Raw genomic sequence first — 25,660 nt, 5'->3', positions numbered from 1 at the left:
CCATTGAGTGCTTCTATAGCTTGCCATTTAGTATACAAGTCAATTGAGTCATTGTCATGTATGGAAGACCCATTTGGGTATGTTACATGTTGTAGAGAAAATTTATTTGAGTCAAAATAGAGTCAAAGACCCTCCAAGACCTTCTCATGGTGCCTCAAGCAAGTCGACCCACATGAAAGATCAAGTCGGCCTCAAAAAAGCAATTCGTACCCCTGGAAAGCCTATACATAAGAAGGAACTCCACCTCATTTGGACACACAACAAGCAAGTTTGATCTCCTCAAGAAATAAGTTGGAAAAGGATGAAAATCAAGGATAAGAAGATGAAAGATGGAACAACACAATAAAAAACTAAATTACAGAGCATAAAACATTCAACAATAATGTACAGCTCTCACACACCAACTCAATCTTATTTCATTAACATAGGCATATATTTATACATGAGGAGAGGTATTGGGATTTTGTCAACTCCACAAATTTCTCAATCAATAACTCCACAAATCACTCCATAATTCTCTCAACAATCATCCATAAATCTCTCACCTGTCATTCCACTAATTTCTCCATAAATCTCTCACTAAAAACAACAACTTTAATTATTGAATATTTGACAAATGATCCATTATTCCATCATTTCTCCCCCATAATGATCATTTGGAAATATTCCAAGATCATCTCTGAATTTGCAAAACTTTTCCTTAGACAGTGCTTTGGTGAATATATCAGCTACCTGTTTATCTGTTCTGCAGTACTCAATCTCGATCACTCCTTGTTGAACCAAATCCCGAACAAAATGATACTGAATATCAATATGCTTGGTCTTCTTATAGAAAACTGAATTCTTGGTCATCTGAATAGCACTTTGATTATCACATATCAACTGAGTGGGTTGCTCTTGATATTCATGTAGGTCCTCTAGAATTCTTCTTAACCAAACTGCTTCACATGATGTTGTCATTGCCGCTTTATACTCTGCTTCTGTTATCGAGAGAGAAACTGTCAGTTGCTTATTAGTACTCCAAGCAACTGTCATTGAACCCATACTGAATGAATACCCTGAAGTTGATTTCCTGTCATCCATACATCCAACCCAATCTGAATTTGCATAACCAATCAACCTAAAATCTTCTGTAGACCTGTATACCAAACCATAACCAATTATTCCACACAGATATCTTAAAATCCTCTTTGCTTCTTTCCAATGCAATTCCTTAGGTTCTGCCATAAATCTTGATACCATACTGACTGCAAAAGAAATATATGGTCAAGTTGTAGTTAAGTAGATCAAACTTCCAACCAATTGACGATACAAAGTAACATCAACTGAATTTGAGTCATCATGTCTGTATAACTTCAACCCAACTTCCAAAGGAGTTATCACGGGCTTGCAACTCAACATTCTAAACTTCTTCAAAATGTCCCAAGTATACTTGGCTTGTGACATGAAAATACCATCTTCCTTCTACCAAACTTCAATACCCAAGAAATAATGTAACTCACCAAGATCTTTCATCTCAAACTCAGCAATCATATGTGACTTAAACCTTTGAAATAGTTTTGTACTATTCATTGTGCAGATCAAATCATCAACATATAAGACAACTACCAGAGTGTCATGTCCTGATTAAAAGATATAGAGATTGGGCTCAGATAAACTTTTAACTATTCCATGGTCCTGAAAATACTTATCAATTCTTGAATACCATGCCCTTGGCACTTGCTTAAGACCATACAAGGTCGGCTTCAACTTATAAACGTATTCTCCTTTTCCTAGCACTTCAAAGCCTTCAAGCTGCTCCACATAAATTTCTTCATCCATGTAACCATTTAGAAAGGTTGATTTAACATCCATTTGAAAAATTAGCCACTTGTATTGTGTAGCTAATGCAAGAACCATCCCGATTGTATCCAACTTTGCCACTGGGGAAATGTCTCAATATAATCAATTCCTTCTTTTTGTGTATATCCCTTTGCAACTAAACAAGCCTTATACTTATCAATTGTGCCATCTAATTTATACTTGGTTTTATAAACCCACTTAGTGCCAATTACATCTTTTCCCTTTGGTAATTTGACCAAGTCCCATGTATCATTTTTCACCAAGGCATTCATTTCTACTTCCATAGCTTCATTCCATTCATTCTTTCTTGATGTTTCTCCATAATCATGTCGTTCATCCATTTTCATTACATGTCCCATAAGTGCATAATTCACTAGATAACTTTGAGATCTAGTAACCCTTCTTTCAAAATTTCTATCCAACACACTGCTTTCTGAATGACCCCTTTCAAGCCACTTAGGCTTCTTCTTAACTTCATCTTCTTTTACTAACTCAGAATTTGAATCATCACCAATATTCACTGCATCGTTCTTCAATTCAAACTGTACCTGTTCTGGATGATAGACTCCCTTCTCATCAAACACAACATCTCTGCTTATTATCACCTTCTTTTCCTCTGGATCAAACAACCTATAACTTCTTGTTTCAATATTGTATCCAATAAAGATACACTTCACACTCTTATCATCCAATTTCTTCCTCTTTTCCTTAGGAACATGTGCATATGCAGTACAACCAAAAACTTTCATATGTGCAACACTTGGTTTGTATCCTGACCATGCTTCTTCTGGAGTCAAATTCAACACTGCCTTTGTAGGACATCGGTTAAGAGTGTCCCCTATTGTGTGTACTGCTTCAACCTAAAACTCATTTCCAAGTGACTTAGCTTTTAACATGTTTCTAGCCATTTCAACTATGGTTCTATTCTTCCTCTCTGCAACACCATTTTGTTGAGGAGAATATGAATTAGTAAACTCTCGCTTTATTCCATTCTTCCTACAATAATTCAAAAACTCATTTGACTTGTATTCTCCCCCATTATCTGTTCTTAGGGTGAGAATTTGTAGACCACTTTGCTTTTCAACTAAAGCCTTAAACTCAAGAAAATGAGAAAACACTTCAGACTTCTCTTTTAGAAAATACACCCATGTCTTCCTAGAATAATCATCAATGAAAGTGAGAAAATAGCATGCCTTTCCAAAAGACACAATCTCCATTGGACCACATAAATCTGAATGTACCAATGCTAGACGTTCTCTAGCCTTCCATGTTCTATTTGAGAAACTTTCCTTGTGTTGTTTCCCAAAAATACACCCTTCACATACATCATCATCCAACTTGATATAAGGAAGACCATTCACCATGTTCTGCTTTCTTAACAACACCAAACTCTGAAAATTTAGATGTCCCATCCTATAATGCCAAAGCTTACTATTTGTATCTTTTGTTGTATTCAAACTTTGTGAATTACTTGTATCAGAGGAGAGCTTGGAAATTTTGTCTTCAGTCATTTCACCTCTTGCTACAACCAATGTTTTTAAAACCGGAACCGGTGATCGGACCGGTCCACCTAATGAACCGGTTTACCGACCGGAACCGGTCTAACCGGCACTGGTTTGGTCTAAACGAACCGGTTTTAAAAAAATACATTAAATAATCAATTTTTAATGAAACAAAACTATTTTTAGATGTAAAACCATGATTCCAAGCCAATAGAGACAAAATATGCGAAGTTTTCTCATTTATATACCATGTAAAGGTGAATACATCAAAATGGCACCGAGTGCAATACATATCATCAACAAAATAGCAAAATACATAACAAATGAGGCTCTAAATGGCCTATAAAGTCCAAAAACATTGTTGCAAGCTATGAGGCCATTGGCCTACTACAAGTCTACAGTATACACATGATCAATCATCAAGTTCATTACCACTACTAGTAGTAGACACAAGATCATCATCAGGAGCTACATAGACATCATCTGGTTCAGAGTCTGAGGATGCCTCAGCCTGATCTGCAACCTCAGTATCAATGCCACCAATGACAATAGAAGTGGACCTAATGGAAGCACGAGTTTGTCGACCTGCATGACTAGTGCCTTCCATTGGTTCCTTGCCTTTCCTTGATGCCGCTATTGATCCTGGTTCTGATGCCACCACATAATCTGCTTCATCCCCCGCCAAAGCCATGTCGATATCAAAATCAACCTCAAACACAGGTTCTTCAGTCTCCTCCACCCATTCTGATGTTGGATCAATATCATCCAACACAATGGGATTTAGATCAAGAGTTTTTCTTATCATTTGGAGCTCTAATTACATTTATTGTTTACCCCCAAACCATGAAATCCTTAAAACCATTAAGTCTGCTGAATTTTGAGTGAAATCTAAAATTCTAGTTTCTCCATATGAAATCCAATGAGGTCGAAACCACTCTCAAACATCCTGAGTCATTTCATGGTAATGTTAAAAATTTAAGTAAAAGGATGAAAATAAAAATTAAAGGAAATGTCACTTTTACTTTAAGAATTTAACATTACCATTAATTGCCAACATTGTTAGGGTTGAAACACCCTTAGTCCCCCCCCAAAACCCCTCAAACACAGTGAAAAACATGTTTTTTTTAACTTTATGGTGGTTGTGCCTAAAACCGGCCGGTTTAGGACAAAACCGGCCGGTTTGTAACAAACCGCCGGTTTTGTCCTAAACCGGCCGGTTTTCACCGGTTAGGGCCAAAAATCAGGAAAATGAAGGGTCTGACCGGGTTTTTAGGCCGGTTCGGACCGGCCAGCTAGCTAACCGGCCGGTTTGACCGGTTACCGGTTTTTCTGAGCGGTTTTTAAAACTATGGCTACAACTGCATTTTTATTCAACTTATCCATCATTAAGCATTCTTTATTATCAAACACTAACTTGTAGTTTTGCTCCATCATCTGTCCTACAGAAAGTAGGTTCTTCTTCAATGTTGGTGTCAACAAAGTGTCCTCAAATAAGTTCTTCTTTCCATGTAATGATGGTATTGCAAATGTGCCTTTCCCTTTCACCTTAGAAACACTATCATCACCAAATATGACTTCACCAAAATAATTGTCATTAATTTTGGTAAACAACTCCTCTTAAGATGTCATATGAGTTGAACATCCCAAATCAATATACCATGCTTCACTTTCTTCACTATGTGCCATCAAACTTGAGATGAATAATTTCTCATTCCTAGTTTCTTCAACAACTGTATTAGCACCTTTTCGCTTTGTATCTCGCATTTTTGCATAACAATCTCTTTCAAGATGGCCAAATTTTTGGCAATAATAACACTGTGGTCCTCCACCTCTTCCTCCATCTCTTCCTTGTCCTCTTCTGCCAAATCCATCTCTGTCTCTTCCTCTAAACTAGTTGGGATTCCTACCTCTACCTCTTGAAGGTGATGCATTTCCTTGTGAACTTTGTTGATTTCTGTTTTGATTCTGATTATGATATTGACCCCTACTCCTTCCTCTTCCTCTATGCTTTGTGGAAAAGGCATGTTCTACTTGCTCAGATGGTTGATTCTCTTCAACAGTTAACAAGAATCCACTTAATTCATCAATTTTCATGATATTTAAATATTTGGAGACCATAATACTGGTAATGACCATCTTAAACTTACGCAAAACACTTCTTAAAATCTTCTCAATTAGCCTTCTTTCTGGAACATCTTCACCTAATGACCTCATTTGATTAACAAGATCTTGCATTTTTGTGATGTAATCATGAATGGATTCATTACTTTGCATATGGGCATTTTCAAAATTCCTCCTTAATGTTTGTAGTTTAGCTACAGCAACACCTTCAAATGTGTTCTTTAAGATATCCCACGCTTCTTTAGATGATATTGCACCATTGATTCTTGGAAATATAGATTCTTCAAGAGCGTTGCCTATAAGTGAAAGTGCTTCAGTATCTTTCCTAATAAGTTCCTCAAGAGATTTCTTTTCACCATCACTTAATGCTTTGAATTCATTAGGAGAAGGCATATTGTATTCATTAGTCACAAGTTCCCATAAATCTTTAGTGATGAATATAGGTTGCATATGTTTGCTCCAATAAAAATAATTTGTGCCAACAAGTTTAGGCAATACAATACTGCTTGTTGCCATGATGAGAGTAAAAGAGAGTGATAGAGAGAAAATGCAAAAGAACACGATGTGTCTCACTTCAACCTGGGACAAGAACCACATGTCTCAAAAATTGGGACTCAACCACCACCAATTTTTTTTTTTTTTAATTAAAAGAGAGAGTACAAAGATGGCGCAACAAATGCGCAATTACAATCAATTTCTCCTTAAAAAAAGGTAATCATGAATGAAGGTGATTAATACTTCTCACCTTCTATTTTCATCTCACTTACAAATCCCCTTATTCTTTTAAAAAAATTACAAAATATCCATTTTAAAAAATTGAAAATGTACCCTCAATTTTCAAATTAAATACAAGCTCAATTAAATTTCATGCTCTTTCCACTAATTCTTTCTCCTACCTTCATTTTCCACTAATTCTCTCTCATAAACACTAAACAATGATTCTTTCTCCATAAGAGACAAACGCTTTACATGATTTGTGAGGAAGATTTAATATAGAGAAAGGTGATTAATACTTCTCACCTTCTATTTTCATGTCACTTACAAATCCCCTTTATTTTTTTAAAAAAATTACAAAATATCCATTTTAAAAAATTGAAAATGTACCCTCAATTTTCAAATTAAATACAAGCTCAATTAAATTTCATGCTCTTTCCACTAATTCTCTCTCCTACCTTCATTTTCCACTAATTCTCTCTCATAAACACTAAACAATGATTCTTTCTCCATAAGAGACAAACGCTTTACATGATTTGTGAGGAACATTTAATATAGAGTGCTCTTGTTACCATACATTTATTATCTCTCAGCAATATTAAAAACATTTGTTGAAGATTTGTCATTTATAAATTCTTTAAAGACTTTTCATAATGAACTTACGTTGATTCCAAAATTCCACCATTTGAATTTTTTCACTTTGCCACCAGAATGAAATAAAACTTCACCCATGTAATGTACGCAAATCTCAAGAGAAGCTCCTCACAAATACGCAGATCCATTTTACTTGCAGATACATTGGCCACTCCATGCAGCGTTTAAAAGAGGAGTTCAAGCATTCCACTCCACGCAGCTGAACATGCTTAGACGTCCACACACAGGTCTTCTTCAATGCATAGCCATCCACACAAATTTTGCTCTGACTGCTCAGATATATTATAATGTTCACGATTTCTCCAATGCAGTAACATGCACCATGCAACAACGTCAAACTGCTCGCAGGTTTATCTGCATTCACACTATTTACAACATTTCTCCAATGTTCTACTGTCAAAAAACAAAATTCTTTATAGAAGCATTACCAACGGAAAGAAAAGACAGTAAAACAAAAAATTTGCAGTATTGAAAGCATTCGATTCTCTTCTGGGCAATGCCTCTCATACCAAATGAAAGATGGAACAGCACAATAAAAAACTAAATTACAGAGCATAAAACATTCAACAATAATGTACAACTCTCACACACCAACTCAATCTTATTTCATTAACATAGCCATATATTTATACATGAGGAGAGGTATTGGGATTTTGTCAACTCCAAATTTCCCCATCAATAACTCTACAAATCACTCCGTAATTCTCTCAACAATCATCCATAAATCTCTCACCTGTCATTCCACTAATTTCTCCATAAATCTCTCACTAAAAACAACAACTTTAATTATTGAATATTTGACAAATGATCCATTATTCCATCAGAAGAAAAGCAAGATTGTAGTTTTTGGATCTCTCTCTCTCTCGTGTTCGAGTTTCTAAAGTTGTTGGGCAAGTTGAGTCGCTGGAAAGTTGTTGGGCAAGTCGAGTTGCTGGAAAGTTGTTACGCAAGTCAAAGTGCTGGAAAGTTGTTGGGCAAGTCGAAGTGTTGGAAATTTGTTGGGCAAGTAGAAGTGTTGGATAGTTGTTGGGTCAACATTGCAGAGGAAATTGTTGGGTCAAAGTTGCAGAAGAAACTATTGGTGTCGAAATTGTTGAAGTTGTTGGGGTCGAAATTGTTGGAAAGGAAGCTCATCAAGGAAAAGGGTTGACTTGGTCTTGAAGGGTCTTTGTCAAGGGTCTTAGGTCTTGGAATTCATCATTCGAAGAGTCTATAAGAAGAGAAGAATTCTTGTGGGTTTTCCTCTCAAGAGGAGAGGTTTTGGCCCTGGTTGTTCGCCTATATCTTGTGTCCTTTTGTCTCATTATTCATTACTGTTTTGATAGTTGTTTGATGATAAGAACTCTAATTATAATCAAGAGAAAGAAGTTAATCAAGTTGAGTAATATACATCACAAGCAGGTATCAAAGTAAGAGAAATCACCTAATCTAGTTGCCCCTAGATTTCTCAACATGTTGGGCACATGAAAATGAAAGAAATTTAGACAAGTATGTGATACATTTCATTAGAATGATACACATATAAGTACAATCTTTTGACCCTTGAATTCATCTTCCAAGGGGTCTTTTGGACTCTCGATGCCTATTCATATTCCCTTCAAACTCTTCATATTCCTTCTCAAGTGAATATGACAAATTACCATAACCTTCAAGGTTTAGGTTTCCAACAACTTCCTTGTTGCTTCAAAATCATCCAGGTGCTTATTTATGACTTTCAACATATAATTGTATGCTCTTTATAATATCGGCTAGTAAAAGATGTTATCTCATAACATGATTGACTCTACAAGTACTCAATTTGTTAAATACCTTTATAAAATCCCTTTGTTATATTTCTCCCGTTAAAAACAAATGAAACATTAACCTTAAACCCTCTCCCAACATGATAAAAGGATTCATAATAATGTGATATATGTTAAATGCCTTCTTCAAATAAAAGCTTGGTGCTCGTTGAATGCACCCATTCAAGTGCAACAACATATCATGACTTATTAACCTCCTTGATACCATATTTCATAAAATTAAATTTGTTATCTCCTAAAAGTTCTGTTCAAATAATGACTGTAAGTAACATAGTCATATATTTTGAGGTATGTAAAGGTGATACTAATGTATTTATACTTCTCAAAAGATGATAAATGGGTGAATCATGATGATAACCTCATCTCCCCACATACAAAGTAGATGAGGACCTCCTAAACCACCATGAACATGAGTGTCAAATAAATACAAATTCACTCCACATTAAAATTCAAACTATAACAATCATCCATCAAACAAGTTGAACCACCATACAACTACATCTAAAGGTGCTTGTTCCAATTTGAGGGATGGAAGGAAATAATGATATAATAAGAAGTAAAACAATATTGTCGTAGCCTTGTATTGTGTAGTAATGGTCAACATTACGAATGGGAATTGTAGGCATAGATTAATGATCCTCTAAAAATAACTACGTGACAATTTAAACTTTCAAGACAGCATGGAATCAAACAAAGCATTTATCGTAGTGAATTCACAATGACACAAGCATTAAGAAACGAAAACATAGTGTGATCTATATATTATCCATATGCAAATGGAATGATGTTTGCATGGAATAACATACGAAAATTGAACAGAAATGACAAAAGGGTTTTGCAAGCCCTTGACCATTAAGTTTACGATACCAGGCCAATGATTAAAAGTCTACTATACAATAATGCAGCCCTAACCATAACAGTAGTAAACCCATTTGTACATTGTAAGGAAGGATCAATTTAGAGCTAGAGTGGAACAACTCCCTTGAACATCATTAGCTTCAAAATATTCATAAGCATGTCGACGTAGAGGCATATTGTTGCTCTCAGTGCATTCGCTCTTACATTTCCCACATGTATCTCCAAGTGATGGTGAATATACCATAGCAACTAATGCTCAATCCTCCTATCTTCGTTGTCACTTCAAATATAGACATGATCATCTATTTTTGTGGCAAATAAAGAAGAAGAAGCAAATGAAAAGAATCCAGGAGAGGAAAGTTCGATCAAAAGAGAATTCAGAACCAGCTTCCATATAATACTAATGTGTCGTAGAACTACAAGGGTGCAAGATTCTAATTTGCATAGACAATGAATTCGTTGACGGAAAATTCAGAGGTTGAAAGGAAGCAATATTGGGTTGGAAGCAAAACTCAAGGAAGCTTAGGTGCAAGTTTCAAATAATGCAAAGACAACGACTTCCTTGATTCAAAATTTGAAGGTTGTGGGAAGTGATATTTGGCTGGAAGCGAAATATTAAGAAGCATAAATGGAATGCGTACACCTCTAAAACAAAATCAGATTTGACTATGGATAAACATAGGCTTGATTGTTTTTGAAACCGACGAACAAGAGATGCTCATATGTGAGGAAAGACTCGTAGATTTGAGTGCTTGGAACATCGACTTACTTGAGAATTGTATTCTCATTTTTGGATGATTATACATGCAAGAGAGTCACTAAATAAAAAGATGTATTTGCTGGAGAGTGCCCTACGTCATCTTTCTGATGCAATTCATGTTTGACACCTACTTTACTCTTCTGATTATACTGATTATATGGGTTGATGTGTAAATGGATAAATATGCAACAAAAAAAATTAAAAAATACATTAATCGTTTTCTGGATAGGTACTTAAAATATATATTAAGTACTTCTAAGTGACCCAAAGTGCAAGCAGTAGACCCACTGCTCGCATTTCATTTACAATAGAACACCAGAATTAAGGGTGCAAAAAAACTGATAATTACCTCCAAGTGAGTAAGGACTTGTTTCTGAGTATGGGCTAACTAAAAAGTATGGGTGCTTCATTCAGCCCATGCTTAATATATATAGAATGAACTTCTCATTTTATAAAATATGAGATGTTGGTAGAGGCACGGTCAACCAAACAAACAGCGAGGTAAGAAATGAACATCAAACGATGCCGATTATGCAAGTTTTTACTGAATGAAAGGTTTACTAACTTCTATATTCTATCATCTTACTTGAGACATCTAATAGGAAGGTCGATCGTTACTTTTATCATAACGAAGTGCATTTACATTCTAACTCATTTAAGTGCATTCACATCCTAACACTTTAGAATATATATAATTATATGAGAGAATTTGTTTTAGGGATAGGACAACTGATATGCACCAGATCGGAGGGCCTTCCTATTTTTAGAGATCGAAATCAATCTAAAATGCATACCTAAGAAGTCAATCCAAGTAACAAAAGAAAGATACTTAAGATCAACAGTGAATCATGCCTCTCTAAGCCACTAAATCTGCGGTAGAGTTTCATCTGCTGCACCAGGAACTTTGACTGCTAGAAGGAATGGTAATGGTTGTTAACTAACCTCTCTCTTAACAAGATATTGTTTCCTTGATTAACACCATGAGATAAACCCAGTGAGAGAAAAAGGGAGGCACTATAGTTCCAAGCTATATTCAAGCCAAGGCCATTTCAACAACACTTCATTGTTGTTGAGCATCAATGAACTAAGGAAGCTTTCCCCAGCACCTCAGGAGAATTAAAAACGGTACGGATTAGTTTAGGCAGCAACGTAGAAAATACTAAAAATTGTGGGGATCCAAGAACTAATTATAGTGCTGAAAAGTAATTGAAACAGATAGAAGCCAGGACATACAACAGACGAGTGAGGACAGCGATAGTTCAGTGGTTCGCAACAATTGTGGAAGCAGCTCATCCCCAAATTCTGTAAGCACATCAGGAGTGGATAAATTAGGTTCTAGCCTATCCTCGGAAATTCCCAAGAGAAAGGTGGTCAATTTGTCTTCCCATCAATTAGACCCAAATATTATTAGTGTCCTCCGCAAAGGCTTAGGGTTCGCAGTGGCTCCAAAGAGCATTCCGGTTGAGAGGATCATTTGTAGCATAGAGGATGGAATCAACAACCTCTCTATGGAAGATAAGGAAGCACTGAGACAAGAATTTGCTCTCATAATGAGGAATGCTAGAATTCCCAAGAGTAATTTAAGTAAAGAAGAACAATTTGCCTTTAGGTCTCTACGAAATAATGACAAAATTGTAGTTCTTAAGGCAGACAAGGGAAGGGCAGCAGTGATCCTAGATAAAGAAGATTACATTTGCAAAATGAATGAACACCTCAGTTGTGGCAGTTACAAGAGGCTTAGCACCAATCCAATTCCTAAAATTATGAAAGAGGTCAAGAAGGCAATTTCAGAGTCCAGCCTTGAAGAAAAATTAAAGAAGAAATTAACTCCTTCCTGTGAGACCATCCCAAGAATTTATGGGTTGCCCAAGATTCATAAGAAAGGGGTTCCTCTTAGACCAATAGTCAATACTATTGGCTCCCCAACCTATGAACTCGCAAAATATGTTGCCAGAATCCTTAGACCTCTGGTTGTGAATACTGATTCTTTCATCAAGGACTCCCATCATCTTGTGAATCTTATCAAGAATGAAAGGGTAAGCCATGATGACATGTTGGTAAGTTTTGACGTGGTTTCATTATTCACCAAGATCCCTTTGGGTGAAGCTATTCAGGTTATAAAGGAGGTTACGGACCCAGAAACTGCAAAACTTGCTGAGATTTGCTTAAGGTCGACTATTTTCACATTCCAAGGAGGATATTATGAGCAAACTTCCGAGGTGGCAATGGGATCACCCCTATCACCTAGCCAACTTATACATGGAGTACTTTGAAAAAAAGGCCCTTGAATCATACCCTTTGAAGCCAGCTTGGTGGAAACGTTTCGTTGATGATACCAACCTAAAATGGACCCACGGTAGGGAAGAGCTTGATAGGTTTTTCATGCACCTCAACTCTATCTCTCCCGAGATAAAATTTACCATGGAGATAGAAGAAAACAATAGTATCCCATTCTTAGATGTGCTTATCATTAGAAAAATGGACGGCTCTCTAGGACATAAAATTTTTAGGAAATCCACTCACACAGAAAGCTACCTCCACGCTTACTCCTACCATCATCTGTCCCAATAGTTTTGTGCTTAACACTCTTGCCATTAGGGCTTTTCGAATTTCTAACTCTGAACATCTTAAGGAAGAGAAGGAACATTTATCTTAAGTATTTAAGAGTATAAGCTGCAAAGAAAAAGAAATTAAGAAAGCCATAGAGAGAACAAAAAGGAGGGTGTTATCTCAGATACCTGGGGCCCAAGACCTTAACCAAGGTGGTAGAGTCTTCCTACCATATATTCATGGAGTGACAGATAAGATTGCCAAGATCCTAAGAAAGAAAGACATAGTCACACGGTTCTCAGCACCCGGAACAATTAAGAAGGGTATGAAGTCTGTTAAGGATGACATTGATAGACAGCAACTCAAAGGGGTTTATAAAATTGATTGTTCCTGTGGCAAAAGTTACATTGGTGAAACAGGTCGCTCTTTACAAAAAAGACTGAAAGTACATGGAGCTGATATTAAGAACCGAAGATCTCGTACTTCAGCCCTTGAAGAGCATTCCTCGAAAACAAAACATCAAGTTTGTTTGGAAAGCGCCTCAATTATCGCAAGGGAGGAACAATATCAAAGAAGGAAGATTAGGGAGGCCCTTGAGATTATAAAACATCCAAAAAATCTCAATAGGGACAACGAGATTGAGATCAGTAAAAGTTGGCTACCCTTAATTAGAGAGTTAGAACCACAAAGGCATCCTAGGTAATGAGGTAGTTGTTTTTCCTCTCCTAACCTTATAAATACCTAATCTTATAACGATATTATTAATACACAAAGATAAAATTAAAATAGATATGACTATTAGGTTTTATAATAATGATCATTATCATGAAGATTATTTTAATAATAATAATATTAATTTGTTTATAATAAAATAATATAGTAATATTATTTATAATAAAACTATTATTTAACCACTAATAAATATCTAATTTATATCATTATATATTAAAATATAATAATAAACTATCTAATCTAATATTGTTTATAAAACAAAACAAACTAACTATCTTACCTTATTTTTAATATAAATTGAAAAGAAATTGTAATTCTTAATAATAATTATTAGGAAAATTTATAATATCAATTATCATAAAAATATTAAAATAAAGATTAAAAAGAAATTTATGATATTAATTTATGAAATTAATAATTATTATTACCTAAGTGTAGTTATGATTTTGAAGGGCTCTGCGATGAAAAGATTTTTGGATCTGGTTTCGATCCTTGCGACGGCAATGGCTCTCCGCCTTACCCATGTCAGCCAAACCTTCGATGATTCCATAAGCCAGAAGCCTGAATCCGTAGGACTTGCACTGGGCATCTTCGCGCCGCCGAGAGTAATGGTTTTATGTTATTTGATGTTAGGGTTTATAAGAAGAACAGAGGTGCGAATCCAGTCAGATCTGTTGCATACCGTGTTTCCTCAGGCGGCGAATATAGCTGATAAACCCCCGATCGGCTTAAACGGGTCGGCGATGCTTTTGAAATGCGCGTGGATCAAGCACTTTTACGATGCAGATCTTATTTTCCATCTGTTCGAGCGACCACCATTGAGCCCTGATTGGGCAACATTTTCCTTGATCTGTGGCATGTTGCACAGATCGAGCCCTGGGCTGTTCGATTTAGACCCGCTTACTGTAGATCGACCCCTATGTTGGCCAGATCTGGAAGCCCACTCACTATATAAGCTGTCTAGAGGTGAGCAAAAGACACAGAGTAGAATCTCAGGGTTAGATCTGACGAATTCAAGATCTGGATCCCCGGTAAGAGGTTTCCAAGTATTTGTAAAAATCCTGGAAGGAAAATTGAAACTAATTTGGGTAAAAGAGACAGATTCTGTCAAGCAAATGCAGAAAATTATAATGCAACAGCTGGGATACCCCATCAAATCTCAAAATCTGATACATGGGGGCAGAGTGCTACAAGACTCAAAATACCTCTAGGAATACAAAATTGCACCCCTGTCAACAATCATCCTCAATCTGAGAATAAGAGGGGGTGCATCCGTCAATAGCAGGAATCCTTACAAGGCTGAAGGAAGTGTTACTGGTTCAATAGGGAAAAAACCAGGCAACATTTCCTTCAAAAACATCCTACAAGGGAAAAACACAGAAGGAGCAGCACCGAATCAATCAGGTATGGACGCCAGGCCATACATTGTGGAACAGCTGAATCATACTCCAGAATACAACATAGATGCACCAGAAATAGAGGAGCATTGCACTATATATGAAAGACAAGCAATAATATGTAGATTTAACTGCTTTTGGCCCAAACCTGTTGATCTATTTCACTGGATCTTCACGAACTGGACCACACACTGCGAAATACATCTCTGTTCCAAAGGTTTTTTCATAGTAAAATTTTTATCAGCAATAGACAGAGACATAGTAATACAGGAAGGACCTTGGTTCTGGGGATCCACCGGGCTCTTCATCACACCATGGTTCCCAGATTTTGATGCAAACACAATGGTCGTCTCCAAGATGCCAGTTTGGGTGCGGCTACACAACCTCCCAATACATCTTTTGGATCACCAAGTACTAGCTAGAATTGGAAACACTATTGGGCATTACATCAAAATGGACACCCAGCGAGTGGAGGAAATAATTTATACTTTTGCACGAATATGTGTGGAAGTAGACCTCCGCAAAGCACTGCCAGACCAGATCCAGCTGAAGCATAAACAGAGGAGCTGGAAACAGGTTCTAGATTATGAAAATTCTACATTCAAGTGCCGAATTTGCCGACAAATAGGACACCTACAAAGCACGTGTCCAACAATCAAAAAAGACAATCGTAGAAAAAAGAAAACGGAAAAACAAGCAAAGGGGTGGCAATTTCCTCCACCTCCCTCGGATGACGAGGAGGAAGAAGAGATGGATTTTGCTTACCCCAATCAGACCAATCAGATGAACAAAGAACCAGCAGTAGAAGACACAAATCCAAAGGAAAATATAGACACAGCACTGGAAAGGATCTCAAATACTATGGATATGGGCAGAAATAAACGTCAACACATATTAGACACATCTGATTCTTATAAAGACAATCCACAACCTGTGGCTGAAACAGCACTAGCACTTATAACTCCAACAGAGTCACAGGCGAGTTGGAGAAAAGTTGAGAAGAAAAAAGGGCGAAAAGTCTGACTTTTCCCTCACCCAGTTGCTATTTACAGGTGTGCCAGTTGTGGAGCCCCTCCCACTAGGGCCACTACCCTCAACACCAAAATCAGGAGAAGATATCCCGAAAGATCTACCTGCACGTTCAGCTTTGTTCCTTTCCACCTCTTCCTGCTTTTTGTCATTTTCATCAATTGCCTCAAGAGCTTTTTGTATCAGCTCTGGACTAGAAACTGTACAAACCCCAACATCATGTCCACTGAGTCGAGCAAGATGGTATTTCAGTCATGTAATCCCACCTGTCATCTTGGTCCCACACAATTTGCATGTAATATATGCACGATTTGTCCCACCATCAGGGCTCCCATACACCCAAAATGGGTCCAAGGCTTTTGGCATATTTGTAGTTTGTAGTGGGCTAACTCAAAAGGAAACCTAGGGCACCAAAAAAAAATTGGAATTAGTAACTTAATAAGTAATACAAAATTACAAATAACCACATCATTTAACAAAACAGTTTTAACTTTTTTTGCTACATTATTTGCAAATTTGCAATTTTGCAATGGGCATGAAAAAAAGAGCAGACTTAAGAGGGCAGTGAGCTTGTATCATGCAATAATTGCCACTTTAACCAAAGATGCCAAGCAATGAAAGAGCCTAACAATGCAAATGATATGCCAAGGAAATGAGGTGACTGTATTGATGAACCCCAAAAATGGATAATTATATGGGCTCATTCAACCTCCTAATTCAACTTAATCCACCATTCTCATTAGTTTATTGCATGTTTTTTATTATATTTATGCTAATAGAGTGAATTGGGTTAGTCATTATGCCAACAAATCTAATGGGTGCTTTGTGCAGATTTTTAGTCAATTTTGAGACAAAATCAAAGGTTTTAATGAGCACTTGGCAGCCAAATTCGTGGGAGAACAAGGGAGAGGATTTGTAGGAAGGTGTCCCCTTCATTTATGGGCCCTTACCTCGAATTCTCCACCATCATCTCGGAGTTCAAGGGCCACCAAATCGATTATCACAAGGGTAGCCAAGCAAGTGCTAGTAAAAGTGTTGTTAACTACAAGTCTTGGCAGTCGAGTTCCTAAAGTTTAGGAGGGCTATTGAGGTCCTCAATTTGTATAAATAAGAGGGCTTAGGGCCTCATTTCAGTTAGTCACTTTGTAGGCAGAAGTTAGCTAGTTTGTAGATCGATTTTAGTAAGTAGATTAGCTTTGCATTTCAGCACATTTTCAAGCTTTCCCTTGTGGACAGTTTTTGATGTAACTCTTCTTTTCTTGCTCAATAAAGATGAATCCAGCTTTGCACCAGCTCTAAATCTCTCTTAGGAGGTTGTAGCTCTTGGGGTTGGGCCCATCTCAAGTGCCCAGTACCTCATTTGTTTACTTTCATGTGTCTTTGCTGCATTCTCAAAATAAAATCTGCTATTTAGATTTAAATCTTGTTTTGTTGTTTAGGTTACTTTTGATGATTAAAAAGGATTTTGGTGTTCAGATTGAGTTGATAGGTTGTTCACAGGGAAAAGCTTCAAAAAAGGGCCACCAAACACCTCTGATTTCACCTCTCCCTCAGTGGGATCAGGAGCTGGGATCAAGGTGACCTTGCTGCCCACAAAAACATTGACTTTGCTTTGCCATGCAATCACTAGTGTTTGATTTTCATTTGTAGAAGTTGGTTACATGTTCAGATTCTTGATTGCTCCATTGCATAAGTTATTTCACATGGTTTCATTGCAAATAAACTTCTGTTCATTCTCTTTACTGTTAGCTAGATCATATTAGGTCAACGTAACTAGGTCTTTGATTTTACAAGTCTTCATCGGTTCAGTTGGAAAAAACGACTTGCAGAGCACCTGTACCACTTCTCTACCTGCTCATACTCCATCAAACCCATTTGCTCCATCCCTCAGCTCAGCTTCTAGCCTTACGTTTGCCATTTGCTCACATAACCCTAGCTTTCATGCATCATTGCTTTAGTCCTCCTTGAACAAATCCAACCATCTACCTCTGTCCTCAACTCCATCCACCAAGTCCTGGACCACCTCCAACCCTTATCCTACCTCCATACCCACTCCTTCATCTTTCTCCCTCCATCCATCCTCCAAAATCCCATTTCTGAACATCCTGTAGAAAATTACAGAACATCCTGTAGAAATTCCAGAACATCCTGTAGAACCCCTGCAGACTTCCTGTAGAAGCTCACGAATGAGGTTTCTTGGTAGCCAAACTCTGCGAAACTCTCTGGAAGGGTGTTAGGGACCCCTTGGGCCCTCTCTGAACCTTCCCGGCCTCCTCCAAGCATTTCCTCTCACCAATCCACCTCTGCACAGTCAAAAACAGTTAAATCGCATGCATAATAATTCTGCCAACTTACTCAAAAATACAAAAAGATGGTTCTTTCAGATTTGACAATAAAAGTAGCTTAGACACATGCATTTCATCTTCTTAGAAGTCAATGGCATCTCTCCCGATAGCTTGCATCCTCTTTCTTGCATCAGTAGAGCTAGCTGGTAAAATTAGGGTTTGTTAGGGTTTACATTTCCTTTTAGCTTTCCAATTTCTTTCTACGAGTAGATTAGCCTTCTTTGAGTTAGCTTTCGTCCATCAGTTAAAAAGCTTCTTCTAAGAGCTCACAAAAGTTGGCTTAAGCTCCTAGCGGACTTGTGCCAGCTGACCAAGTGACAGCTGCGGCTAGAGCTAGTACTTGTGCATACAGCACCGTCGCTTCCAAGTTTGTTACGAACTACCGAGTTGATAAAATTAAAGAAGGGAGTTCCAGGAGTTACAGCATTATTGCTGCAATACTGGGGCTCACCACTCTTTTTCGCGCTGTTGCCGGGGAAGCGTCAGAGTATTGGTGATTGCTGCTTTCCTTCTATTTTCCACTACAACCTTCTGCTAAGTAGTTTATTTCATTTCATTTCCGCAAAAGTAGAGTAGATATTTCCTGCTTTCATAGATTAGCATTTCAATTCCGCAATTTCAATTCCGCAAGCGTAGCCTAGCATTTCATTCCTGCAATTTCATTTGAGCAAAATAGATTAGTCCTTTCCTGCTTTCATTTCAATTCTGCATTTTCATTTCAGCAAGATAGTTAGTTGCAGTTCAATCTATTTTAGTTTTGCAAGTACAAGCAGAAAAAAGCAAAATCAACCAAAAATATTTCCTTTCATGCCTTCTAGGAGTAGAGATAATTCAGCAAAATGATTGCACAACACCCCCACTGCTTCACACATCCAACCTTCTCTCTTCTTCGATCGTTGTGATTAAAGAACCCTTAGGTGGACAACAAGACATAGTTGAAGAACCTCAAGGGAAGAAGAAGAAGAAAACATTCCTCTAGAGCAAATGGCTACAAGTAGAAATGTTGGGAGCAGTACCTTGTCCAAAAACGAATTTGAAAATCAGATGGAAGATTTCAAGAGTGATATGAGGCAGTTTCTTGCCATGCAACTGGATACCTTGCAGATCCAAAGGAAGCAAGAGGAAGCCAAGAGGGCTTTGGCCATCTTTTGTCCCAGGTGCACTAGAAAGCATCCTAGGAACGAATGTCCAATGCACTCCCTAGAAGTGTGTTTTGTCTGTGAAGAATACCATCCTACGAATCAGTGCCCTTCCTTGCCTGGACTTAAAGCTGCATATCAAAGAGCCAAAGGAGCCACTGAATCACTCTATTATATGAACCAAAGGAGGCCACATGGACCCATACCCTACCAGCAGGGAATGCAAGGGACATCCCAGACCTATTACGACCCCTATCAAGCCACTTCCATGCCTTCTTGGGGTCCCCCTGCTCATCCTTCCTGGTCCACACCCCCTCCTTGGTCAGATCCTCCTCAATATTATGCCCAACCAGCTGCTCATTCATTTCACTCTTATGCTCAGCCACAGCCTCAGTGGAATGCACCTCATCAGGGGTGGAGGCCCCAATACAACTCTTCTCCCACTCATTTGTCTCCACCACCTGCCCAACCACAACCCCATCCACATCCATCTCAAATATACACCCCCACTCAACTACCCGTTCCACCATTCCCAAACCTGCCCATTGGAGAAGCTCAACACAATTGCAATGCTGAGACACAACATGTCCAAATGACTCCTCTTGAGTTCAATGATCTTGACCATAGCTCAGGAAGAGTGTTGCAAAGCAAAGATTATATTGACAACGTTGAAGGACCAAAGGCAAAAGAAGATTCAAAAGAGGAGATCAAAGCACCATGGGCTGCACTTGATGAAGAGAAAACATCAGCAGCAGAAATCAAGAAAGCTCCCTCATGGTTACCATCAAACCCTCCATGTAGTCAAGAGAAAAATCAGCACAAAGAGGAAAATGTGAAGGTCATGATAGAAGAAGATATGGAGAATGATCCAGATCAGCAAAAGGACCAAGGATATCAGAGCTATATTGAGATATGGTTTCAGATCGTCACTAAGTTGCAGCGGTACTTTCTTCCTGAGCTATGTTTGATCCCTTCAAAGTCAAATCATTTGGTCTCTGAAATCCGGATAGTTGTCAAAGCATGCATTTCAAGCCTCCACATCATTTTGTCTCTAATCTCGATGTGCACATGGCTCCATTGGAAGTATTCTTACACTTGAAAATGATTTTGTTTTTCAAGTAGGGTAGGGTAGGAAAAAAAAAAGAAAAAAGAAAAAATGAAAATAAAAGAAAAATAAAAATCTACGGTGAAAACCTCCTCGAAGGCGCCTCAGATTGGCTCACTGATCGAAAACCTCCATGAGGCGGTCAATGGGTTGGAAAGAAGAGGAAATAAAAAGAGAATAAGATCCCTGGGTGAAAACCTCCCTTGGAGGCGCCCAGGGCAGGCAATTAGGGCGAAAACCTCCATGAGGCGCCCTAGTTGTTTTCAAAAAAAAAAAGAAAAAAAGGGAAAAAAGAAAAAAGAAAAAAAGAAAGCAGGACTAATCTCTGTGAAAAATTGCAGGTCGCAATGAATACTTTGCAGGAAAAGAGGGGTGCGCAAAATGAGGAAAGAAGTCCGTACCAAGGTCCAGGACATCCCTTTGGACACTCCCTTCATGGCCACTCACCTCTCCTAGGATTTGGTCACATTCAGGTCAAGATTAGGCTTTCTATAGGAAGTTCTGGGCTTTCTACAGGAAGTTCCAGGCGTTTCTACAGGAAGTTTTGAATTTCTACAGGAAACATCCTGTAGAACCTTCGGACGAGCCAAATTCAATTTTGAAAGGGAATCTAATGGTTGGGATCAGTTTGTTAGGCCTACAGCCACACCTTTATGCAATCCAACACCATGTGGCACCCTGTTCCATCTCTTTCCACCTCCATTGCACCCACCTGGTTATGTGTTCCTGCACAGTCATACAAGAAACCCTGGTTGCCTCAGATTGACAGCAAGAATTCTTAAGTGACAAGTCAAGCAATGAAGTCTCGCACGCTCTACGTGTCCAAGCCCCATCTAGACTCTACATCAATGAATTCCAAGTCTGCATTATAGCCCGAGCTCATTTTTCTTACCATGCAACAAAACTGCAGAATGCCTTGAAGCAAAAATACCTAGTGCTAAAATTTGTTTTTCCCCGAGCTTGAAAACTGTGCATCCATTTGCAAGACCATTTCACAGGGAGTTGTACAGGGATGATGGCAACATGCCTTAGCAGTTTCAGCCAATTCCGGTGCACGGTTTCCAAGAAATCAGCCTCCATCACCTTTAGCCATTTTTGCATTTTCTCCATATCCATGCATCCATTTCAAAACCTGTTTCATGGGGAGATGCACATGGGTGATAGTAGCCTACCCAAGAAGTTTCAGCCGATTCCGATGCACGGTTTCTGAGAAATTGATCTCTGAAATCTTCAGCCATTTTCTGTTTTTCTCGAAATCTGTGCATCCATTGATCGCAATTTTGCTATGGGAGGTGCATAATGATGATAGGAACATGCTCAGCAAGTTTCAGATCGATCCGATCTATCGTTCGGGAGCAATGGCGAAAACAAGTTTCGGTCCTGTGAAAATTCAACATCAGCAGCTTGAGGGTGCAGATCTGAACGTGAAGCCAGCTCCTACAGCATGGATCCGGCCAGAGGATACCTGCACAAGAAAAAAATAGCCATGAATCAGCAGCCAAGCCATCATGCAACCATCGAAACAAATGCATGCAGCAGCAAAAAGCACCTCACCGCAGCCACATTCGACTTCCAAGTATGTGACTAAAACTCGTTCCTCTGATTGCATGAATGTAATTTGAAAGCTGCATGAACGAATGAGATGGTGGGATTCAGCCAGAAAGCTAGCCAGTTTTGATTGCACTCATCCAGGAACCACGCAGCATACGTGTATAGTCGTTCACGTGAAATTTGAAAAACACAGGTAGTGGTAGACATGTTGAACTCCAGCGCAGAGGACATCAAATGATTAACAGATAGAAGAGAACATACAGTTCATAACATCACTGTAGTTCGAATAAAGACAACACACATTTTGCCACCTCATCCCCTCACCATGAATTGCGCCGTAATTCAAAATGCTTGGCTGAAGACTCACGTTAATTGTTGTTCATTTACACTTGCAAACCTCTTCGGCCGAAGTATGCGTCCTCTGCCTCTGAATTCTGTTAAACCGATGTCCTTCGCCAAGTTTTTCGGCCTGTTCAAAATTCTCCCGCATACCAAGATCGTTCAGAGGCACAAAGACATCCTACAGAAGCCGGCTAGCGTTCTATAGGAAGACGTTCTACAGGAAAGTACAGCAAAGCCTTCTAGAGCAGAAAAGCCCGAGTTTTTCTTCATCAAATTTGGAGCCTGAAGAGAGGTAGGCTCGAAAACACCATTCCCATGCATGATATTTCAAAAGGTGGTGAATTAGCTTGTTTGAAGTGGGGAAAATTAAAACCAGTCTGCCTGTGGATCAAGAATGGTGGTTTGCTTATATGATACACAGAATTTCTTTTAAATGGTGTTGCGTCATATTCACCTCCATGGTTCCTGTTAACAAACTCTCCCCATTATAACGATAAACCGTTGTAAGGCTCACCTGTGCACATATAAAATTTTTGTGACTGCTATATGGTTGGTGTGAAAATTAGCTCTGCACTTCGTCTGTGAGAGCTTAATTCCTTTTGACAACTCAAGTTTTGGGCGGTAGCAGTATTATAACCAAAGAATTGGTGAAAAGGGAGATACAAACAGCAAAGAAACCCTGTCCTAAGAGTCAAGGAGGAAAACCATATCAGGATTTCCATTCTAACCAGAGCTTAAGCCGAAAACAGGGTATTTTCACAGAGCAACAGAGGGAAAAATCACCGGAAATTTTAGCTAGGGAGGCAGCAGCTGTGCTGACCAACCCTAAGCACATCTCCCAAGCAAAAGGAAAAGCGAAAGAAGGAGCCTCCCCTGTATATTAAGGCAAGGAGCATGAGGATAAAGGCTGGCAGACCCCAGCCACCGTCAAAAGAACCAATCACGATTGTAGACACCCCAGCTACACAAAAGGAGAGGTCTCCCTCAAAGGCATCCATCACCTATGAACGGGGAAGCCCGAAGACATCCACCTAGAGAGAAAGAATGAAAATGTTGGACATAAAGGCCTCTCTACAGGATGCTAAGAGAGTTCTACAGGAAGCTGAGAATTCTCTAGGAAAAGGAGCACAGGCAGTGGGAAGAAGCACAGAGAAAGACATGGTTTCATGACCGAAAAGAGGACATCACTTCAGAAGCTTGGCATGACAATGAAGCCACCAGGGACATCAAAGATGAGGAGATAGATTAGTTGCTCAGAGGATGAGCAAAAATTTCAGTAGGGGGTGATGATGAGCCCCAAAAATGGATAATTATATGGGCTCATTCAACCTCCTAATTCGACTTAATCCACCATTCTCATTAGTTTATTGCATGTTTTTGATTATATTTATGCTAATAGAGTGAATTGGGTTAGTCATTATGCCAACAAGTCTAATGGGTGCTTTGTGCAGATTTTTAGTCAATTTTGAAACAAAATCAAAGGTTTTAATGAGCACTTGGCAGCCAAATTCGTGGGAGAACAAGGGAGAGGATTTGTAGGAAGGTGTCCCCTTCATTTATGGGCCCTTACCACCATCAGCTCGGAGTTCAAGGGCCACCAAATCGATTATCACAAGGGCAGTCGAGCAAGTGCTAGTAAAAGTGCTGTTAACTACAAGTCTTGGCAACCGAGTTCCTAAAGTTTAGGAGGGCTATTGGCGTCCTCAATTTGTATAAATAAGAGGGCTTAGGGCCTCATTTCAGTTAGTCACTTTGTAGGCAAAATTTAGCTAGTTTGTAGTTCGATTTTAGTCAGTAGATTAGCTTTGCATTTTAGCACATTTTCAAACTTTCCCTTGTGGACAGTTTTTGATGTAACTCTTCTTTTCTTGCTCAATAAAGATGAATCCAACTTTGCATCAGCTCTAAATCTCTCTTAGGAGGCTGTAGCTCTTGGGGTTGGGCCCATCTCAAGTGCCCAGTACCTCCTTTGTTTACTTTCAAGTGTCTTTGCTGCATTCTCAAAATAAAATCTGCTATTTAGATTTAAATCTTGTTTTGTTGTTTAGGTTACTTTTGATGATTAAAAAGGATTTTGGTGTTCAGATTGAGTTGATAGGTTGTTAACAGGGAAAAGCTTCAAAAAAGGGCCATCAAACACCTTTGATTTCACCTCTCCCTCAGTGGGATCAGGAGCTGGGATCAAGGTGACCTTGCTGCCCATAAAAACACTGACTTTGCTTTGCATGCAATCACTAGTGTTTGATTTTCATTTGTAGAAGTTGGTTACATGTTCAGATTCTTGATTGCTCTGTTGCATAAGTTATTTCACATGGTTTCATTGCAAATAAACTTATGTTCATTCTCTTTACTGTTAGCTAGATCAGATTCGGTCAACGTAACTAGGTCTTTGATTTTACAAGTCTTCATCGGTTCAGTTGGAAAAAACGACTTGCAGAGCACCTGTACCACTTCTCTACCTGTCGTACTCCATCAAACCCATCTGCTCCATCCCTCAGCTCAGCTTCTAGCCTTACGTTTGCCATTTGCTCGCATAACGCTAGTTTTCGTGCATCATTGCTTCAGTCCTCCTTGAACAAATCCAGCCATCTACCTCTGTCCTCAACTCCATCCACCAAGTCCTGGACCACCTCCAACCCTTATCCTACCTCCATACCCACTCCTTCATCTTTCTCCCTCCATCCATCCTCCAAAATCCCATTTCTGAACATCTTGTAGAAAATTACAGAACATCCTGTAGAAATTCCAGAACATCCTGTAGAACCCCTGCAGACTTCCTGTAGAAGCTCACGAATGAGGTTTCTTGGTAGTCAAACTCTGTGAAACTCTCTGGAAGGGTGTTAGGAACCCCTTAGGCCCTCTCTGAACCTTCCCGGCCTCCTCCAAGCATTTCCTCTCGCCAATCCACCTCTGCACAGTCAAAAACAGTTAAATCGCATGCATAATAATTCTGCCAACTTACTCAAAAATACAAAAAGATGGTTCTTTCAGATTTGACTATAAAAGTAGCTTAGACACATGCATTTCATCTTCTTAGAAGTCAATGGCATCTCTCCCGGTAGCTTGCATCCTCTTTCTTGCATCAATAAAGCTAGCTGGTAAAATTAGGGTTTGCTAGGGTTTACATTTCCTTTCAGCTTTCCAATTTCTTTCTGCGAGTAGATTAGCCTTCTTTGAGTTAGCTTTCGTCGATCAGTTAAAAAGCTTCTTCTAAGAG

General features: G+C 38.7%; 1 protein-coding gene across 7 annotated transcripts in view; it reads right to left on the bottom strand.

Annotated features, from left to right (window-relative positions):
- Positions 1-6,610: 6,610 nt before the first annotated feature.
- The window catches only part of LOC149166013 (cysteine synthase-like), a 284,623-nt gene continuing 265,573 nt past the window's right edge, over positions 6,611-25,660 (bottom strand). For 2 of the 7 annotated variants that reach the window (XR_016260806.1, XM_089432444.1), the window contains exon 10: positions 6,613-7,133. Coding sequence is in view for 4 of the 7 variants with exons in the window: in XM_089432444.1 (XP_089288570.1) it covers positions 7,125-7,133 (9 nt within the window). In the remaining 3 variants the exon portion in view is untranslated. Of the gene's footprint in view, positions 7,227-25,660 lie in introns of all 7 variants that reach the window. The other 5 variants (XM_089432442.1, XM_089432445.1, XM_089432443.1 and 2 more) reach the window with 5 other exon arrangements.

The sequence above is a fragment of the Pinus tabuliformis genome, chromosome 5_1 (assembly GCF_031772625.1).
Source record: "Pinus tabuliformis cultivar Carrire ecotype Pingquan chromosome 5_1, CPIR1, whole genome shotgun sequence".
Classification (NCBI taxonomy): domain Eukaryota; kingdom Viridiplantae; phylum Streptophyta; class Pinopsida; order Pinales; family Pinaceae; genus Pinus; species Pinus tabuliformis.
This window is presented reverse-complemented; position numbering and strand designations above follow the sequence as displayed.